This window comes from Solanum pennellii, chromosome 1 (genome assembly GCF_001406875.1).
Source record: "Solanum pennellii chromosome 1, SPENNV200".
Taxonomy (NCBI): Eukaryota; Viridiplantae; Streptophyta; class Magnoliopsida; order Solanales; family Solanaceae; genus Solanum; species Solanum pennellii.
The window spans coordinates 107,745,047-107,767,295 of NC_028637.1; the positions used below are offsets into that span (position 1 = coordinate 107,745,047).

Below are 22,249 nucleotides of genomic sequence, written 5' to 3' on the forward strand. Positions count from 1 at the left end.
AAAAGAGATTATTATTGTAATTATTACTGAGCCACACTGTGCTACGTGGAATAGGTTGGAGGCATCACCAATCCAATTGTTACAAGTGAAAAAACTCATATATCATAATATTCTGAATCAATCACGAATTTTGCAATGGTCACAAATGATACTGATGAATCATAAGATCTGTTTGAAAAATATAATTTTATTATTTAGATCTGTTCAAAAAATATAATTTTATTATTTTAATACTAATCCTTTTGCACATATTTTAATTAGGATGAACCTAAATATAAATAAAAAAATATAAAGGAATCTCTCTATCACGAAATTTTAAAATCTATTTTTTTTTAAATTGTACTATATATTAAGTCAATAGATAAATAAAGCAAAAACAGAATAAGTACTATATATTCAAAAGTTAAATTATTAGTTTTATACATATAATTTCATGATATTTTAAACTCCCAATGAAAATCAGTGACTTCACCGCATATTTTAACGAAGCATATAATTAAGTAAATCAATTATACAAACTATGCTAATACCCTATTTATAATCCATAAAAATCTGTAGACGAAATTTCCGGAGGAGGATCACCTGTGGACAAATAATGAACACATGATGTTTAGATGGGACCCACTGACAGATACAAACAAAGTTGCACGTTCCAAGTGTCCCTCCAGCCACATCAATTTGTTGATAATATTTCTTCCTATATTCCCCCTCGTATGTTTTTCTATTTCATACCTTTTCAAAAAAAAAAATGAACATTGTGGATGGAAATTACCACAGGTAAGCAAGCCTGCTTTTATGACTAAAAAAGGAGTTGAACTTTTAACAGAACGTAGATTCCAATCCTGCTAGAGGGAACTCAGTCTTCCTCTCTTTCCAGAATCCAAACGTAGTAAAGAGTCTGAAACTTGAGTTACAGATTCAAGTCTCTAATTTTGGGTGAGCTACATGGGTTGATTTGGACTATTAACAACAGATAAATTGGATACAGTTTAAATAAAAACATGTAAATGAAATGTTTTTCGTCAACTCTCAACAAATATACGCCAAAACCGGCGATGTTGTGCACGGAACCTATCATCTAATTTCTATTTTACAGATTCATGTTTTAACTTAACCCAAGCTCTTAATTAAAGATCAAGTTCAAAGACAAAAACACTACATTGCAAAGTCATACATGTTACTCTTACAATATGGCTAATTGTTTCAAAGGGCACAGTGAAGTAGACCGCGGATATGCCCAAGTGCATGTGAATGCTCTAGCAAATAATGTCAATGTGCATATCAACCCAAGTTTCCTGAGCACTCCTCTCATCATATTCTCTTCACAGTGTCTCCATGAACAACAACCAGTCCTTCGGTTGCGAGGGTAGCCAGTGCATTTCGCAGCTGATAAAGAGGGAAAGAACATCAGATGACTTCTTAACCAAAAGTGCACAGAGAGAGAGAGAGTTGAGTGAGAGAAATTTACATCTGCTAGGTGGACTTCACCACCAGAACTTTGCTTCTTGACGTCTTCCAGTAACTATACATTTAAGTAAGAAAAAGTCAGTACTGAATTTCTTTTCAGTTACCCTGAAATGCTATTAAAGTATAATTTCAACAAGTTTCACATACCTCTAGCAAACGAGTTGATGGTCCCCCAAGTTGCATCTTCTCCATAATTATGTTGCGGGTGGTTGACACCAAATTCTCCCTTCTCATCCTTTCACTTGCAGATACTCCAGTTGTGATGAGATCCATGTCAATGGTTCCTGCTCAAGGAATACAAGCGCTCAGAATACTTCAACAAGGTAACAGTATTAGAAATGAGTTAGCAATTGAACATGATAAGAAAGAGGTAACAGTCAAGTTTATGGAATCTTAAGATTTTGTTCAAGCAAAAGTTTACTTTATAGTACTAAGAATATTTGTAAAAAGGATAGAGCTAAGCTGAATGGTTATATACAAGGCAAAATTGTTGCATGGCCATTTTCATCCGTCTTAGGTATTAAATAGAGTAATAAGAAAGATGCTTCACATTATGCTAAGCAGGTTGCAAAAGGTGTCACCAGATGCTAAAATTAGTGTGATGATTCATTGTCCTAAGATATTTCTAGATAGAAGACAATGATAACTGTAGATTATAGAATGGGAATTCCAAGTTATACCTGTAGCATGGTCAGTTGCAGACTGCTGCAATGCAACTTCTAGAAGTCGAAAAGCCTCCACTACATCTCTTTTCTCCACCTGCACATAAAAGCAATAGCATCATAATGAGGCGAAGTCCCAAAAAAAAAGGACAAGCACCAGGAAAGATATGCAACCTTTTCTGAAAAACGCATCCGAGCAAGACCTTCGCCTAGACGTATCAAACTCTCTAGCTGCCTTGGTGTAGCTGTAATCACCTGCAAAAGATTACATATAAATACCAGGTAGTAGCACTAGTACTTGTGGGGATTATTTGAAAAGTGCAATATAATAATCTGCACAGTATCTTTCAGAATGAATAATAATATGACAATGAAACTTATAACTTGATTGATTCAAAAATAGACCTTTTTACTGCTGCCGGGGAAATTCCCTTTTCTTCTCATCTCCACATAACCTCTAGTCAATTCTTCAGCTGCTTCATCAGATAATTGTGGATGTATATGTTTTCGAGCATAGCTCAAGTATGAAGCTAATGTTGGAAGGTCAATCACTTCTTGCTCAGAGTTCTGCAGAGATGGAAAATTAAGTTAACCAGCTACGTAATACTCTTTATCAAGCAACTGAATTGGAAAATTTACTGAAACAAATCAAACAACCTCAGGATTCTCAGAGTGTAAAGCAACTATGTGCTTTGCAAGGCGCCTGTCGGTCTGCTCATCTGCTTTGTCTAGAATTAAATATATCAAATCAAATCTGGAAAGCACACAAAGATTAGTCAGAGATGCCACCAGTTCAAGCACCAAGTGGCTGAAATCCAATTCCGGATGCAGATCAACAGCCAGCAGCATTGTGCTAAAAACAACAGATGAGAAATCAAACTACTGCATGTTAGCAGTTTTCACACAATTATACCTAGACAGCAGGGTAGGTGGAAGGTGTATATTATCAATGACAGATAACCGGGGATTGTAACGGGAGCCAATTGGATTTGCACATGCCAATACTGAAGTCCTAGCATTAAGCGAAGCGATAATTCCAGCCTTTGCAATTGAAACAGTTTGTTGCTCCATCACCTAAAGAGATATCAACAAAAAAGATGATTAAAAAACATTCTAACTTGCTATGATGGCATATACGGTTATTTTGATCTTGTAAATCAAAATATGCTTAAATGTTTAGGAAGAAATTGGAGCTTGAAGTCTCACCTCATGTAACATGCTCCTGGCACTGTCAGACATTTTATCAAACTCATCAATACAGCAGATCCCTCTGTCACTCAGGACCAGAGCGCCACTCTCAAGGACCTGGAGTAAATTGTTGAATCAAATTTTGGCAGTTGCAAATTAGTAAAAGTCTAATCAAAAGAGCAATAAGCAGTTATCATACAGTTTCACCAGTCTCGGGATCTTTGGCTACATAAGCAGTCAACCCCACAGCTGAACTTCCTCGTCCACTTGTGTATATACCACGAGGAGACAGTTTGTGAATATACTGGAGCAGTTGTGATTTGCTGGTCCCCGGATCACCAACAAGAAGAATGTTGATATCACCACGGAAGCTTGCTCCAGACGGCAAGGTCAATGCATTTCCACCAAAGAGCTACATGGAGAGCAATCAATATAAAACAACTATGCCTCAACCCAATTTAACCATCAGTATCAAGATAAATATTTAGGGAAAATCAAATAAACTATGTTCCTTTAAAAGCACAAGCAATCAGAGCATAAAAGGTGGACTGTTGTGGTACCTGGCAAAGAAGGCCTTTCTTTACATCATCCAACTCCCATATGTTTGGTGCCAAGGACCTGGTCAGCCTTTCATAGATATCAGGCTGTTTAGATAGTTCTATCAATTTCTCCACCTGTCATTCCAAAGCAACCTTTCATTAACAAAACTTGGATCACTCTTATCCTCCAAGAAGAAGGTTGAATAAGGGTAACCTTTTCTTCATAATCAAGAGGCTCATCATTTCCAACAACACCATTTTCAATTTCCATTGGATCCTCTGCATGCATTCTTGATTTGTCAGTCTTCTTAAGATGAAGACAATCAATGTAAGTCTGGAATAAAAAGAAGTCCAATCAATTTCTGCATATTGAGAGTCTAATTTGAATATGTGATGGGTTTTTAGATTGGCAGACTGCCTAATTTTCAAGCTACTCTAAGCAACCACATAGGAAGACTTACCTTGAACAATGATTTTACAGTCCTGTGTGCTGGACCGACTCTGACACTCATAGCCCTATAAATCCCAGTGACCTAACCAACCAAAATAAGCATTGAAGTATTAATATTAAAGAACAGGAACTGAATGTTGGACTTATATACACAATCAACAATATATGACATGAAATCTTACTTCAACTCTGTCACCAGGCTTCCCCGCATCCACCAGCTTGTCATGCATCAACAAGCTTACTGTGTGAGGTGTTCCTCCCTCAGGGATCTCATCTGGTGTTTCTTGAACTCTCACAATTTGTTTATCAGCAAACCTGTGTCGATGAAGAACAAGTTGGTAAAATTGCAATAAGTCAAGTGTATGGAATAAACTTAAAATGCTGAAGTCTAATAATAAGGTTAGCCAACATTCAGGGTACATTTTCGAGAATGCAATCAAACTAGTAATCACAACAACTTGATCAATAGTCCAAGTCCCTTGACTAAAGTGCAAGGATGTTAAGCTAGATGCCTCAAGTCAAGCTGAGATATGTTGAAGGTGTAGAGGACAATAAAGTGTGAAAGGTCATCAATCACTGCCATGAATTGGTAATAAGGAATCATCAGAAATAGTTGGTAGATCTTAATTGGATATGGTGTTGTAGTTTGGAAGTCAATCTCTCCTCCTGCACTATTCTCAGGATCCAAGTGTAATGCTTCTATCTTTCAATAATAATTAGCAACAAATTTGTTAGATTAAGCAACACGTATGCCTCCTTTAGCACTAGAGAACAAACTAAATAAATTGCTCATCAGAAATCACAAGTAGTAATTTTAATGGATTGGACACAAACAACAGCTAAAAACTCTGTTATACCAAGTAATTATAAATAACTCAAACTTTGTGGATAATTGAGTATTACTGAAAACAAGTGCAACTACTTCAGCTCCTCAATTAAGATGAGATGGGAATAAATTTTCAAATATTGGCTTCAGCTAATCAAATTAGGACCAAAAAATCAACCACCACCTTATATATAACTATGATCAACCTTGTACAAGTAGGATAAATCAGGATACAAAGGTAGTCATGTTTACCTGCATCTATTGTGAACCAGAGTCATTGAGTTCCTTGCCAGACATTCTTGCTTGCCGCATATTGTCGGCTCACTAATTCTTCCTGATAATTATCAAGTATTAGCACATAGAGACCAGAATTTATGAAGGACAAAAGATAATAAATTCCACCTTTTCAACTAACCTCTGTCTACAACAATTGGATCAGAGTAATAGCCACAAACAAGACATCTAAATATTGCTTCTCTTATCTCTGGAATAATTGCACTACAACGGATAATCATCCCTTTGAGTGACACCATCTTCTCAATATCTGACAGAAGAGAATACATATTAATATAGCTCCCGGTATCATCATACACCCTGAAAAGAAAAATATATCATACTAGAATGCAACTAACCAGATGGATTGAGATTTCTCATTGAAGTGGACGTCTTAAGATTGAAAATTCTAGCTTGTATGTGCTTCTCAAAGAGTGGGTTGATTCTGCTAACCATGTCCATTAAGACAATGTCAAAAATTGCAAGAACCTCAAGTGGAAATCTGACCATTTTGGTATACAAATCACCATCATAGTCGAACACATCATGCGCATCAACATCGAGTGAGTCGCCTTCCATTTCAATTACATTATGAACTGCCCTCATGTATTTCCCCTCAGTTTGAGAAGGATCCTCCCGGAAATTCCTCAAAAACCTAAGGATTGCAGCGTTTACATCTTGCACGCTGATGTTTGTGCCCCACACATACATAGGTGGGGTATCATCGGCATCATCACCTTCCCCGCCTTCTGAGGAAGGCGGAACATCAGAGGCATAGGATGGAGTCGCGGCATCGGTAGGAGTGTTGGAGGATGCTCTTCTTCCACCACGGCGAGGATTAGTACTCGACGGTGTTGGTGTAGCCTCAGGAGTTGTGAATCGCCGATTTGACGGTGCTACTGGTGTCGATGAGGCCGAGCGGCGGCCACGCTTCCGGCGAGCAGAGTCGCCAGGAGAAGAGTAAGTGTTGCCAATTGGACTTGAAATGGAATCATCTGGTGTAGATGGACCTGTACATTTCAAATTCTTACTAAGATACTTCTACTTAGAAAAATACTAAACATACGAGCAGATGACATAAGAGATGCAGTGCACTTACCGCCGCGAGCATTGACCGGAGATGAGTCGGAAGCCATCCTCCGTTCGCCGGAACTTTCTCGGATGTAACTGTAAGGATTGCAGATTGGGATTGAAGAAAGAAATTGTTAGGGCTTGATCTGAGGCGGAAGGCTTTGATGTAAATGTGATGGATATCTTTGGCGGGAAAATGCAATGCCTTTTGGCGCCAATTCGCTTAATGAGGTCGAGTACGTTATGGGCTTTTGATTGGGCCCGGGCTTTTTGATTCTGGGGTCCTATTGTTTAACGAAAATGGACTGGTCCCGTTATATTGGGTATCTTGAAAGTAATGGGCTTAAATGGACTGGGACCATTATATTGGACATCTTCGGCGGGAAAATGCAGTGCCTTTTTGGTGCCAATTCGCTTCATGAGGTCGAGTAACGGTTGGTCTTGGGCTTTTTAATTCCGTGGTTCAGTTGTTTGCTGAAAATGGACTGGGCCCATTATGCCTCGTTGAAGGGAAAACTACCTAACCAGACATGCATCCCCAACGGACAGGACCGGATCAACATGATCGGTTTTACCGGTAATCGAATCGGTACCGGATTTTTCTTATCGGATTTTCTTACCGATATCGGATTTTACCGGACCGGATTTACCGGAAAAACCAACCTGTTCCGCCCGGTCCGTTAGTAACCGGGTTGGACCGGTTTGGAACCGGGTCTTACCGGTTCATCCGGTATTATTTTTTTAAAAAATATATTTTAATTATTATATAATATTATATATTTATATTAAAACTTCAATTGAAAACTTTAAAGTTTATATAAGTTTGAAAATAAATTTATACTTTAAAGTTTATATTGAATTTAAAGTTTCAAATTGAATTTAAAGTTTTATATTGAACTTAAGTTTGAAATTGAATTTAAAGTTTTTTAAACTTTATATTGAATTTAAAGTTTTATATTGAACTTAAGTTTGAAATTGAATTTAAAGTTTTTTAAACTTTATATTGAATTTAAACTTTAAAGTTTATATTGAATTTAAAGTTTTAATTTAAATTTTTATTAAAATAATTAAAAATAAATTTATAAATGACATGAATTAAATAGAAGAGACTATTATAAAAGAAAATCAAGACGAATAGCCGTATATTTATTCAAATAAATAAATTATACAATACAAATATTAGAAAGAGAATAAAAGAGATAAAACAAATAAATTAATAAACAAATAACAATTAAAGTTGATAGTTGGAACGAATGTACGAAACGTCTACGTAAAAGTAGACGTATAACCAAAGCCGGATTTGATAGATGCCTATTGTAGCTTCCGAAATTCAAACTCCAACTCAATAACACAATATAATAATTAATAATTTATGAGAGATTTATAATTGAGACTTTGAGAGATTGTATAAGATTGTATAAGTAGTGAATTTGTGATTTAAAATGGAAAAAAATGGTATATTTATAGTGTAAATGGGTTAGAAAGGGGTGGGGTGATAGTTGACCGTTTTGGGCCCCAGCCCAACGGCTAGAAGGGCCCAACGGTCATAAAACGGTAACCTTAATAAATTATTATTTTTTTTGAAAAAACGACTAAACCGGTTCTTACCGGATCGGACCGGTTTGGAACCGGTTCTTACCGAACCGGTTCAACCGGATAAAAACCCGGGAACCGATCCTGTATACCAAAAGACCGGCTCCTTACCGGTTCAATCGGTACCGGACGGACCGGTACGGGAACCGGACTGCAACCGGACCGAACCGGCCAAAAACCGGTCGTTTGCCAGCCTTAATCCCTGCCATATATACTAAATTTACCTCTACATTTTAAACAATTACATGTATTACAACTTTTAAAATTTTATACCATATATTTTTAAAAATATGTAAACGAATGTCTTGATTAATTATCTTTACCTTTAAACACCAAAATTAATGATCCAATATTTTTCTCTCTCATCTACTCCAACAATATCTCTAATCCCTCATATCCTTCACTATTTCTCTTCTTTCCTTCGTCCTTTATATATCAAAAGTGATTCTTGCTCCGGCAAAACTATTAAGTAAAAGAGGTTGGACTTTTTTTCTCTTATTTCGGCGAAATTGTTGCGATGTTAAGTCTCCGAAAGGGTAATACTCGATTACAACTAAAGGTTAATAGGGTATTGTACGTCTAACGAAATACATGTTTTTAGATATAATGTATAAAATTGATATTTGACACATCAAATTAATACTAAATACACATCTCTCTAAAATTTGCTGTATAGTTTAATTGTATAAACTTTTACAAATAACACAATACATGTTTAAGATACATGTATCGTTAATGGAGAAATACATGTATCCAATCATTTTTTAAGTTGAGAATCATATATGTGAGATGGAGTTCATATTTCTCTAAAATTCATTTGTATAAACATTTACAAATCAGGCTGCGAGATACATGCTCCATTAATGGCGAGATGCACAATCCACATTCTAGAAGTTGGCGTAAAAATTAAGATAACAATTGTAAGAAAACGCCTCAACAACACTGTAATTGACTATTTGGGGAATAAATTCGAAACTTCAGATACAAAAGTGAGAATTGAACGGATGAAGAAGATGAACAATACAATAACAAAATTACTTGGGTTTATGATTACGTTATTTTAGGAAAAATTGTTAGAGTCGATATCAAGAATCTTTTAAAGTTTGTTGTTAATTTCGTCAACAATTAATTCTTTAATTATGGAAATAAGTTACACCCCTTTAATTAAAATTAATAAAATTGTGTATTCTGGCTTTAAAAACTATTGGAGACATGTATCTCGTCATTAGTGATACATGTATCTTGAGGCCAAAATATAATGTATAAAGTAATATTATAAACTATAGAATTTTTTTTAAATTAAGATAATAAAATAGATTAATTACTTGAGTGGATTCCTTTTAAAAATAATTACTTATTATAAATATACTCTTTAATTATTACCATTATAGCAATATATGACAATATTGTGTATTTTATTAAATTGTCTCTCTCGCTCTTTTTCTTTTCTGTCGCTCTTTTTTTTTCTCTCCTTTTCGCTTTTTTTTTCTGTCTCTCTTGCACTCTTTCTTCCTCTCTTCTCTATACCCACTTCTTTTATTAGCTCTTTTTTAATCTCCCAAAAAAAGAGAAGCAACTAAATTAAATGCAAAATATGGTAAACAAAAGAGCATCTTATTATTTGTAAATTGAATAAAATTTATATCAATAATTAATTAAACAAATAATTTAATAGTAACAAATTAACCAATAAACTGTAAAATGAACTAAACTTGTATAAAAAGTGTATAAACAAATATTAAAGTTGAATTAGAAGAGAGAATTAATCATGAATAAAAAACGTAACTAATGAAAGACCAAACATTAATCTATAAAGTGAAATAAACGTGTATCAATAATGAATTAAGCAAGTAATTCAATAGTATCAAATCAACTAATAAACTTCAAATTGAATGAAATTTGCATTAAAAGTGTATTATACAAATATTAAAATTGAATTAGAAGAGGGAATTAAGCATGAATGAAAAATGTAACTAAAGAAGACAAGACAATGATCTATAGAGTGAATTAAACTTATATTAATAATAAATTAAATAAGTAATCTAACAGTGACAAATATGAAATAACAAACTACAAAATGAATGAAATTTGCATTAAAAATGTATTACACAATATTAAAATTGAATTAGAAAATAAAATTAAGAATAAATGAAAACTTAATTAATGAAACACATAAAAATAATCTATAAACTGAATTAAACTTTTATTCTTGAATATAATTCATTGTTTATGATTTTAATTTAATTTTAATTCATATATAATACAACTTTAATACAATTGTGATATAGTTCCATAAAATTAACCTTTTTTGACCTTCAATATAATATCTCTCCTAAAATCACTTATAAACTTAATCAAACCCACTTCAAATTGATATATAATCTCCAAACAACATTTTCAATTATTTGGTGAGAACAATCTATCAAAACTAATTACAAATTCGTAAAATTCAAATAATAAATTTAAAATCAGAATTTTTATAATAACCATCATTGATGAGTTTCTTCTGCTTTAATTTTCTAGATTTGAAATTTCTGCTTGAGAACATAATTTTATGCATATTTTTTATCTTTCTGTTACTATTTTTATCGTATTTTTGGATAAAAATGAAAAAATATGTACAAAAATTGATATTTGAATTAACTTTCAAAGAAGAAGAATAAAAAGGAGAAAGATAAAGAGACAGAGAAAGAGACAAAAAAGAAAAAGAATAAATAGAAGAAGAGAAGTAAGCGGAAAAATTCAGAGAAAGAGGCAAGCGTCTTACAATTTGTTTCATTCCAAAAAAATGTTATATTTAGTTAGAAAAATTATATTGACATAAATAGTAAATATTTTTTTGATGTAGCATATTTACGTGATTTTCCCTAATAAAATAGTGAAATTTATGTAAAATGCACATTCTTGAAGCTGTAGCTCGTATGTAAAGCAGTCCTAGTCCATTGGGCTTTTGTTTTATTTTTATTTTTTTAACAAATAATAGTAGACAAATCAAGAGATGTTGTTAGAAGGGATCTCTTGTTAGAATCTAGGAGATAATTAAGATTTGAATTGATTATGAGCATTTGTTAAAGGAAAAATAACTTAAATACATAACTATAATTTTTATATTCTCTAATTTTCCCTACATTTTTTAAATATTACATAATTCCCTTTTTTTTTATTTTAGTGTAATTTTTTAGATACATTACACTCTCTCTCCTATAATACACATTTACCAATTTTAATGCCTATTTTTTCTCCATTAAAACACTCAACCTCTTAAATTAGTTTTTGAATTTATCCATTTAAACACTCAAATTTTTAATCAGCTTTTTGATTTTGAATTATTAATTTTATTAAATTTAAATAAAAGACCAAATTTTGAAATTTTGAATTTCAAAATTCAAAAAATCAGGAAGCAGGATAACTTCCATATCTTTCTACCGTTTTGTTCTTACTTCCATATTTTTTGCTTGCTTACACACCAAAAACATAAGAACCAGTGCCTCTTGCCTTAGAAGAAGTTAAGGTGATAAAAACAAGTAGACAATCTTCATCTCATCCCAATACATTCGCCCAGTTACCACTTCCCCTTCCTCTTCCTCTAGCATCAACTTTGCATAAGGCCAAACAGGACTCAAAGAGTAAGTTTGTTAGGCCTACATTGTCTGGGGTTAGTATTTTGGTACTTAAAACTGTTTGCTGAAATTAGTAAAAATTTTAAGGAATCTAGTGTGCTTGCCGATACATTTGAATAAGTGTGTATAGTATTTTAGATGGTGAATTGATACATGAATTTGTTGTGTATCATAATATTTTATATGTATCATGAAATTTTGAAAATTGTTATAATGTATCATTCAATAAGTTTAGTAAATGCGTCATCAACTGTGCTTGATGATACATATAGAATCAGTGTGTACAGTGTTTAGTCAATTCACTGATACATGTAGTAGATATGTATCACATGTTTTGCATATAATATGAATTTCTGAAAACTGATATCATGTATCAGTAAGGTATTAGTTGTTTAGTTGATGTACTGATACATGTTTTGAAAATTGTTATAATGTATCATTCACTAAGTTTAATAAATGTGTCATCAACTGTACTTGATGATACATATAGAATCAGTGTGTATATTGTTTAGTCGACGTTTCTGATACATGTATTAGATACGAAATTGAATCTCCAACAACGATTCCGTCGATTTTGTAACTTTCATTCTGCAATTTGTTCACCCAAATTCCGGAATGTCTCATCAAAATCGAAGTATTCATCTTGAAAAATCCACTGTAACAACAATAAAATTACTGTAGTTCGAAATTTAACAGATTGTTCAAAAAAATTGTTTTCAAAATAGATGATATAATCTTTGTTTTTCAAAATTTGAAATTAATATCCAATTAAGTGCTGATTTTATGTTGATTAATGATATGTTACCGTAAATTTAGCTGTTTTATTAACAACATTAACTATACCGTTTTTTCCCCTTATTTTTCTCAACAGTTTAAAATTACCATGTATCATTTACCATGTATCACTAGAGTCTAAAGTATCACGGCTCAACAAATTTAAGGGATTTTTTGTAAATACTAAATTTGTCGGGACAGAATGAAATTATTGAATTACACTATGGGATTCCTTAAATTTTTACTTTGTTAAATGGCGGGGAACTATTATTATTCAAACACAATTCGCTTATTAGAGGTGTTGTCATCCAATCATTTTTTCATATAATTGTTTTATGGTAATTAATATATATTAATCCGATTAATTCTGATTCACATTATATATCACAATATAGCTAATTACAGAGGAAATAGTGCTATCTGCTACCAACACAAGAGGAAAACAAGTTACTCGTCCCAGGGGATTCGAGCACCAATTATTCTGTCTTTTGCTACCATATGGACATTAGCGGAGTTGTCCTTGTCAAGGAAGGAAGTTGATTGACCCATCTTTATCGAAAAAATATATCGTATAAATTTTATAATATTTTGAATCTGATTTAAAGTCAAAATTACTTTGGTTCCACCAATCATGCATATGGATAAGCAACAATACCAGATCAAAAACACTAATTTTTTTTCTTTTTCTGAAAGCAGATTTATATTTATGAGCTATCTGAAAAATGGTTATTTTTTTATATAATCTTTTTAAACTAATGCAGGATTTAAGATAAAATTACTGAATAAAGTGTTAAAGACAATAGTACATGAAAAACAACGAGTAATAATTAATCAATCTGTAAGGCGTAGCTACATACCTTAATTGGACACTCTTTGTCGGAAAATTATATTGTACATACAAATAAAATATTGTATAAAATGGTTAAATAATGTATATTGAACATCCTAACATAACAAGGTATTGTAGCCTAATTGTTTAAGGTGCCTTGAAAGAACCAAAATTTTATGAGTTTGTGAGTTCTAATCTCGCTAACAACAATTTAAGCCTCTTTTTTTTTAAAAAAAAAATTCATGCATATTATGTTTTCTTTTAAAAAACTTTCATGTATATTACGTAGTTAAAGAACCAAAATTTTATGAGTTTGTGAGTTCAAATCTCGCTAACAACAATTTAAGCCTCTTTTTTTTAAAAAAAAAAATTCATGTATATTATGTTTTCTAGGGCATCTTTCATCTTTTTTCCTCTTTTTTTTCAATTTTTTTCATGTATATATATATTTTTTTTCAAAAAAAAAATCTTGTATATTACGTAGTTTAATTTTTAAAATTTCTAGTTCAAATTTTTTCCTCTTTTATTTTTCAAATTTTTTCTTGTATATTACGTATTTTTTCAAAAAAAAATCTTATATATTACTTAGTTTAATTTTTAAAATTTATAATGCACTCATTCATTAAAAAAAATAAATGTTCTTGTATAATTTCTGAACACCATTTGTGAAATTTTTGACTGTGCTACGGTAACCCCTGATGAGATAAATTACAGCTGGCACAATGATAAATTTTTTGGGTCATGCCAAATCCCCATACTATTAGTTGTGGAGTAGTTTTTTGACAGACTTGCATTCAACTCTCGTGGGTAATAATAGCTAGAAATATAAAATTAGATACACTTCATGTGGCCAGTTAAATTAAATTTTTTATCCTTTTACTTCATTCATCCGAAATTGTTTGTCCTGTTGTGTTTTTTAAAAGTTAATTTGACTAATTTTTGAAGTTAAATTAGATCACATTAATTTAATATTCCAAACAAAAAAAATTAAATATTCTAAAATTATATGAAAAATACTATAAATTACAATTTTGTATATTAATATGATGAAAAATTATGTCTTAAAATATTAGTCAAAATTTTTATAATTTGACTCTAAAAATAGAAACCATGACAAACAATATCGGACGGAGAAAATAGCATCGAGTGTCGAAATCCACTGAATCGACAACAGAAAGTTCCAAGCTCTCCCTACCTATGGGAAAAACTCTATCTCAGGACTCAGACCGGAAATATCTATTTTTCAAAGTGTATTCTAATTTTAATACATAGAGCCCTACTAGAACGCTAAAAGGTGGGGAACAAGAGTTGTTACGATAGAAGAAAAAAAAGTGATTATAAAAAATCAACAACTCACTCTTCTTAAACGACCAATATCCTCCGCATTCTATTTAATCATGATTTGATAAATCATTGATAGGATTCAGTTTGTTAGCTTGTATTTGTTTATCATTTTACCACACTTCAAATTTAACTCGAACAGAAATAAAACTTTGTTTTCTTTACCACCAGACCATTTGCTAGCTAGAACAAACAGAAACATATATAATAAAAATATAAGGTACAAGCAAAACAACAAAACATAAGGTATTAGATACAGAAAATTTTGTCCATAATTTGGAGGTCATGATTTATCCATAAAATTTGAAAGAGTGGATAAATGCATGAACTCCGTACAAATACTGATTCTTTTTTTTTTTCTTTTTTGTGGCCATGTGGTGGAAAAGCACAGTACTCTATCATGATCTCCTCAATAAGTCCAAAGATCACTTGTAAAAACAATCTTAAAATACTTTATATAGATACTATTCCTTTAGAGAAAAAAGTTGTTGATCATGTGCTTGGTCCCCAAGGCCACTAAAGTATATGATTTAATTATATGTTAATTAAATTTCCAACCATATTATAATCAAAGAAACATCACTACCATATTATCATGTTTCTTTGCTTAAGAAACAAGAAAAAAAAAAAGGAAGGAAATTGCTTGCTTGGATCCCCTTCCGGAAAAAGTAAGCCTTCCTTGAAAAGAGGGTTCTTTAAAGAACTACCGAAAAGGATCTAAACTATCTTTGAGTACTGAAAATGGTATAAAATTATCATCCATCCATCTAATGGATTCAAAATGCGTTTCTCATCCACTTATTGGCTCCAAAATACACTTGTCACCTTTGTGGTCAAAATTGATCACTTATTTAACAATTTTAAATTTAAATTGTTTAAATATTTTTTTAAATACTTGGCGCTCAGTTATTGATTATAATTGAATTTATTGATATAATTTATGAACCAACCCACTATCCGCTCATACTAATTATTAAACCCCACTCAATTAATAAACCGACTCTAATATCAAAATCACCCTAAGCACTTCTAAAACACGATGAAATTACAGATTCCTGAAAATGACATTCAAAATTATTCGAATCTGAATCGAAGCCCAATTAAATTTAGGTTGAGCCGCTTATTTGGGAGGACACTTTCAATAGGATTCTCTTTCAAGCTTGAATTCGAAATTTATAATTAAAGGTAAAGAAGTAGTACATCTCGAATTAATTTATGTACTTTTTTTAATATAACTTTATAAATATTTATGATTTGTTTCAAATATTAAAACTTAATATATTATTTTTTTAAAAAACGTTATCTATTAAGTAACATCACAAGACTTTTAAGTTTATCAATAATTTTATACACTTGGATTATAATATGTTTTGATTGAGGAATTGAATATATGATAATGTACTGCTATAGACATTTTCGCATCAAATTTTTAGAAACACTCATTGGCAGTAGTTTTTCTTTTGTTGCATTAGTAATGGGGTGTGTTTATTAATTGGGTGGAGTTTAATTAATAATGGGTGGGCAGTAGATTGATTTATAATTATATTAATAAGTTAAATTATAACAAATAGTTGAGCGCCAAATATTTTTAAAAATATTTAAATAGTTTAAATTTAAAATCGTCAAAAAAATGGTCAATTTTGAACTCAAATGTGGATGACAAGGGTATTTTGAAGCCAATAGGTGGGTGAGAATGGTATTTTGGAGCAAATAGGTTGATGGAGGATAGTTTTGTACCATTTCTAATATTTTAAGGATATTTTATGTCATTTTTCGAAAAATTAAATAGGAAAGTCACCTAGAAGTTAGGTATGAGTGAGAATGCACCCGGGAGGAATTTAGCATTTATATTTGAAATGTTTGATCATCTCATCAAGTTTTATATATTGAAAATCGAAAAGAAAAACTTTAATTTACTTAAAAGGGTAGTCTGGTTTACTAAAACTCTTGTTATGGACATAATCGAAAAGAAAAACTTTAATTTACTTAAAAGGGTAGTCTGATATACTAAAACTCTTGTTATGGACAGGATCCAGGGAAGAATCAAACCGCAAAAGTCTATATTACAATCTTTTTTCTGCATATTTCTGCAAGATATTGTTTTTAATTTACTTGATTCTATTAAATCTGAGTCTCATTAAATCTAGATAACTCCCTCCCGTGTGTGAGTCTTTTTCATGTGCTAAACATTTCAAAATAAGGCAGTCACATATTTCACACTCAAAGATGTGACCTAGTAATCAATGAAATGAATTTTATTGAAAATTATAAAATCTCACTTTCAAATCTCAGCAACAGATCAATTACAAAAACTCGCCAAAATTCAAATTTTATTAGATAGCAAACACCCCATAAAATTAGTGGGTTCAATCTAATCCGAATGTTAAAATTATAAAAACAATATAATATATAGACTCAAATTTCAACATACAATCCCCTTACAATATATCCATTTAATTTATTCTCCTAGTTCTTAATTAGTTTCATCACTTAGAGGTATATATTCCAACATTCTGTCATTGATAGGGGCATCAACCTTTACCTTTGGATTGGTGTGTGCATATCTCTAAAGGTTAAAAATGAGGCTTTACTAACTACTTTTTTTTCTTTGCCTCAAGTCACTATCTTCTAACACAAGATGCCCACCCAACATTTTTTTTTTTTTGCTTCAAGATACTTAAATTTTAAAGTATTAATCATATTTGAGGGGCCCTTACATTAATCAAGGATTCCCTTACATTATCCTAAGTGCTACAATGATCAATGTCTAACACTTGCTTATCATCGAAGGCATCTTCAGCATTAATTACAAACTAGCTACCTAGATATAAATATAACTCTAATGTCATAGAATAATAGACGTATCACAAATCAATAAGAAGAAGAACACAACAATTACAATTTACACATAATTAATATAGAAATAAAGATGTATACAAAGAGAATGGAGTTCACAGTATAACAGTAAAGAAACAATGGATCTTGAGCAACCACCCAAATCATATTAAAGAGACTATATATCTCTTAAACCAATAGATGTAAGACTCTTCAATAACACTAACAATTTTCATTCTTTCTGTAACCATAATTTAATTTTGAAAACTTGGATTTTTATGTTGAACTTTTTACGTGCAACAAGGGGACAGCTATAGTGGGTAAGCATCAGTGCCTACTTTCTTGTATGATTTGGTTATTGTGTTAATTAACTCTAAAAGAAATCAAGAAAAGGACTTTCCCCACGATGGCCTATAATTAATTGGTCACTGGGGGAGGGGTGAAGTCACTGGCACACCCTAAATACATTAAAATTATGATTCCAAATTATATGCATTCATAATGTAAATCAAAATGTTACAATTGTAATTTAATCTGTTATAACATGTTGTCCTGTCTTATTTATTCTCTACGTACGTAGTCTCTTTTAATTAATGCGAGAGTGTATAAAAAAATAAAATTACACTACTGTTAGTTATGAGTATAGAAAAAAGTAAAACTCATCATGATGATTAAAATATATGGTCCAAGAATCACTTATTGTCCTTGTGTCCATTAAAAAGGATACGTGCATTTTAATCCGGCAAAGAAACGGGTAATCAGGAGAAAAGTGGCTTCGATATTCATAAACAACCAGTAAATCAGACATAATTAATTCCCTTAATCAAAGATTAGAACAATTGGATGGGGGAAATTCATGATAAGACAAACTGCAGAACCATATGCCAACCAATAATTCCTCATTAGAATTTTATACTTTTTTTAATCTTTTTTTTTTCTTCATCTCTTACCTTTTTGTTCAATGTTCAATGCACATTGTTTTAACTTTTACCATTGCACTGCACATAACAAAATACCGAGAGATAACTAGAAGGGTAATTAAATTAGGTTCGTACAAATAATCATCCATAATAAATTTTAAAATACAGTGACATTGTCAATGTATTTTTATTTTATTTATTTGGTTTAACTACCAAAAGGTAGTGTATGTTATATTCCAACAAAAGATACAGATAAGGGGGGCTACGTCTTACCTCAGAATACAACATTTGAATGGTAATTAATCAATGTATATAAGTTAAATTGATGGCAGAAAGTTTATTTCAAGATGATTTTGGGTATTGAAAAAATTGCGTACCAGGCATATTAAAAGCACTAAATAGATTGGGATAAGTCGAAGTTGATGGTGGTGGAGAAGTTGTAGTAGTAGTAGTAGGAGGTAAAATAAGAGGTTGATGAAGCTGAAAGTCACTTGACGAACTTTCTCCAGCCATATAATTGTTGTAACGAGGACTCTCGTTATCTGGTCCTTGATCATATAATATCCCTTTAAAAACATGTCCTGCTATCTTCACTGATGTTTGATATGCATATTGATCAACCACATTATCTATGGAACTTACACGAATACATCGAAATACTGCTGGAGAACTCACTTCCCCCGGAAAACTACCTCCTTCGTGATCATCACCTATCACTACATCAAAAACAATACACCATATTTAAATAAAGAATTTAATTAATATAGCCGGACAATATAGCACAAAATATATACATTTTTTTTTAAATTTAACAGGATTAGTTCCAAGAGTACTATAGTAAAAGTAATTTGAAAATGGTACCAACCATACACAGAAAAGCTACAATAGTTAGGGTTTCATTATTTCTGTACGTAAGCTACTACTGAATATGTATAATCTTCTAAATAAAAGTATATCTTAAATTGCTTAAGCTTTTATAAACTAGAAAATCACAAAGATCATTGTACACGATATCCAACCAGATAAGAGTCTTTGGGTTGATTCTCACCACCGTCCATGGGCGGATCATTAAGTTGAGTAAAAGAATATTATATATATACGATTAAAATTATTTTTTATAATTATATATAAAAAAAAATTATTGAATGGTGCCTCTTTCTTGACTTGCTTCTTCATTTAATGAATTTTACTGAAAATCCTAGATCCGCTATTATTTCACTCATTATCTACTGAACTATATGAGAAGCGGAAATGGGTGGAAGGGGGTTCATCTGAACTCTGTTTGGTGAAATTTTTTACACTATATATAATTATTTTTATGTATCTATAATATATGATGAATTCTCTTGACTTCTTCATATGTTTACTTGTAACCACTTGATTTTCTCTACTAAATTGTGACCCTATTTATATCTAGGTATATAGCTATATATAGTTTCTTTGTGTGTTTATTTTTTTAATATTTTGAATTAATTTATTAAAAATTCTAGCTCTATCACTGTATTGTCAACCAGGGTTGAAAAAAGGCTTTTTAGATTATGAAAATAGTCACAAAGTTGAATAGATTTAAAGTACAATGATGAGTATGTGGAGATCTATACAACATTACTGTGATGATAACAACATTACCTTCATTTGATCTGTATCTTTTAGGGTTTGGCCCATTTTGAAGCTGCTGTTGCTGAATAGTAGTGTGATGAAGAAGATGGTGCCTGGGACGCCTTGTGGAGACAGGGACCCAAGTACTCTTAACGTGTGTTTCACAGTGAAACCCTCGACTCTTACAGCAAGTTCTGCACCTCATATATGTACAATCTTTTTTGGCTTGATTTCCACAATCTTGACATCTACTGCTACTTAATGATGACGATACTCTTCCTTCTTCTTCTTCTTCCCTCCTCATCATCTCGAACTATTAATCGTTGTTATAATTACTTCTTTTACGATAACTACCCCACTAATTTCAGTTGATTTTACCATTTGGTTTTCCCTTCTTTAAATGCTTAAGTTTTATTTTTGGTGCTGTTGTTAAGTTTCTCTGTTCCTAAATTTGGGAATTTGTGTTTGGTTCTTTGGTTCTTTTTAGAGTTCATGGCTCTAGAGTACTATATGTTGGGACTTTTAGGGGTTCTTTTCACTGCTTTTTTCTGGTACCTTTCCACCAATACTGAATTAATTACTCCTTCTTCGTCTCAATTTATATGATATAGTTTGACTTGTCATGTATTATTTTAACAAAGAAAGAACTTTGAAATTTAAAATCTAAAATAAATTATAAATATTTGTATGAATAAAATCATTTCATTCAAGATAAATTGTTAATACCAGATATAAAAATATGTCATTTTTTTTAATTATCAATTAGAAGAATAGTGAATCCTGAAAAAAAGAAAAAGGAAAAGTATTAATTTTTGTTATGTGTACATACACGTGATTCAGTGTACTGTGGATCATTTGCCTTCACTCTGTGGAGTTCATTACAGTGACAACAGTTGCAGTACTATACCACAGGAAATGGAAAGGGATATATACCCATTCTTGTTGAGGAAATAATTACTGGCTACTGTTGAGGACAGTAACATATTAATTACTTCTTCTATCTGAATTTATTCCCGCTATTTTTGCTCTTTTTAAAAATGGAAAAGAACCTAAAATACCTTTAGAGTATTAAAAATAGTATAAAATTACTCTTCATCTACCTATTGGCTTTAAAATACCCTTCTTATCCGGTTTCAAAATACTTTTGTCATCCACTTTAGGTTCAAAATTGACCACTTATTTAATTGTTCTAAAATTAAACTCTTTAAATATTTTTTAAAATACTTGGCGTTCAACTATTGGTTATAATCTAATTATTAATATAATTTAGAAATCAACCCACTAATAACTCATTACTAACTAAACCCCACCCAACTAATAATCCAATTATAATATCAAAATCGCCATAAACACTACTAAAATACGATGAAATTATAGATTCCTGAAATTGACATCCAAAATTATTCGAGTTCGAATTGAAGCCCTAATTAAATTTAGATTGAGTCGCTTATTTAGGAGGATACTTTCAATAGGATTCTCTTTCAAGATTGAATTGGAAATTTATGATTAAAGGTATTTCCCAAATTAATTCATGCACTTTTTTAGAATATAATTTTATAAATATTTATGATTTGTTTTAAAACCTTTAATATATTATTTTGGGGAAAAAATCAACTATGAAGTAACATCACATAATTGAGACGTCAGAATAATTAAGACAAACATAGTCAGACTTTTTAAGTTTATCGGTAATTTTTATTTAGACACTTGAATGTATGATAATTCAGTACTATAGATATTTTCGCCTCAAATTTTTAAAAACACTCAATTGGCAGTAGCTTTTCTGTTGTTGTATTAATAATGTGACGGGTGTATTAATTTGGAGGGGTTTAATTAGTAATGGGTGGGTAGTGGATTGATTTATAAATTATACTAATAAGTTTAAATTATAACAAATAGTTGTGCGCCACATATTTAAAAAATGTTTAAATAGTTTAGATATAAAATCGTTAAATAAGTGGTCAATTTTGAATCAAAAGGTGGATGACAAGAGTATTTTGGCCTCAATAGGTGGGTGGGAAGGATATTTTGGATCCAATAGGTGGATTGAGGGTAATTTTCTACCATTTTCAATACTTTGAAGATATTTTAGGCCCTTTTCCGTTTTAAAAAAAAATTATTTTTTTGTTACTTTTTTAATTTCTTTTTTTATATAAAATATTAAAATTATAAAATTAAGAGAAGGTTTCAAATTAAATATATACAATAATATACTAATATATAGTCATATTTTATATATAAAAAATAGTCAAAGGTCATAG

General features: G+C 31.2%; 2 protein-coding genes across 2 annotated transcripts; both read right to left on the reverse strand.

Moving 5' to 3' along the window:
- Positions 1–976: 976 nt before the first annotated feature.
- LOC107007820 (DNA replication licensing factor MCM4) lies at positions 977–6,663 on the reverse strand. Its single transcript, XM_015206615.2, has 18 exons — positions 6,506–6,663; positions 5,766–6,416; positions 5,549–5,677; positions 5,386–5,467; positions 4,490–4,622; positions 4,318–4,389; positions 4,071–4,190; positions 3,878–3,991; positions 3,517–3,729; positions 3,336–3,434; positions 3,043–3,203; positions 2,787–2,883; positions 2,535–2,696; positions 2,304–2,384; positions 2,148–2,226; positions 1,615–1,751; positions 1,469–1,522; positions 977–1,386 (listed from the first exon to the last, which is right to left on the reverse strand). Exons 1-18 carry the CDS (start codon positions 6,540–6,542, stop codon positions 1,312–1,314), a joined length of 2,496 nt encoding a protein of 831 aa, XP_015062101.1. The 5' UTR covers positions 6,543–6,663; the 3' UTR covers positions 977–1,311.
- An 11,874-nt stretch (positions 6,664–18,537) lies between these two features.
- LOC107030334 (protein SHI RELATED SEQUENCE 1) lies at positions 18,538–20,465 on the reverse strand. Its single transcript, XM_015231649.2, has 2 exons — positions 20,019–20,465; positions 18,538–19,105 (listed from the first exon to the last, which is right to left on the reverse strand). The coding sequence occupies exons 1-2, from the start codon at positions 20,293–20,295 to the stop codon at positions 18,732–18,734; spliced, it is 651 nt and encodes a 216-aa protein (XP_015087135.1). The 5' UTR covers positions 20,296–20,465; the 3' UTR covers positions 18,538–18,731.
- Between the last annotated feature and the right edge of the window lie 1,784 nt (positions 20,466–22,249).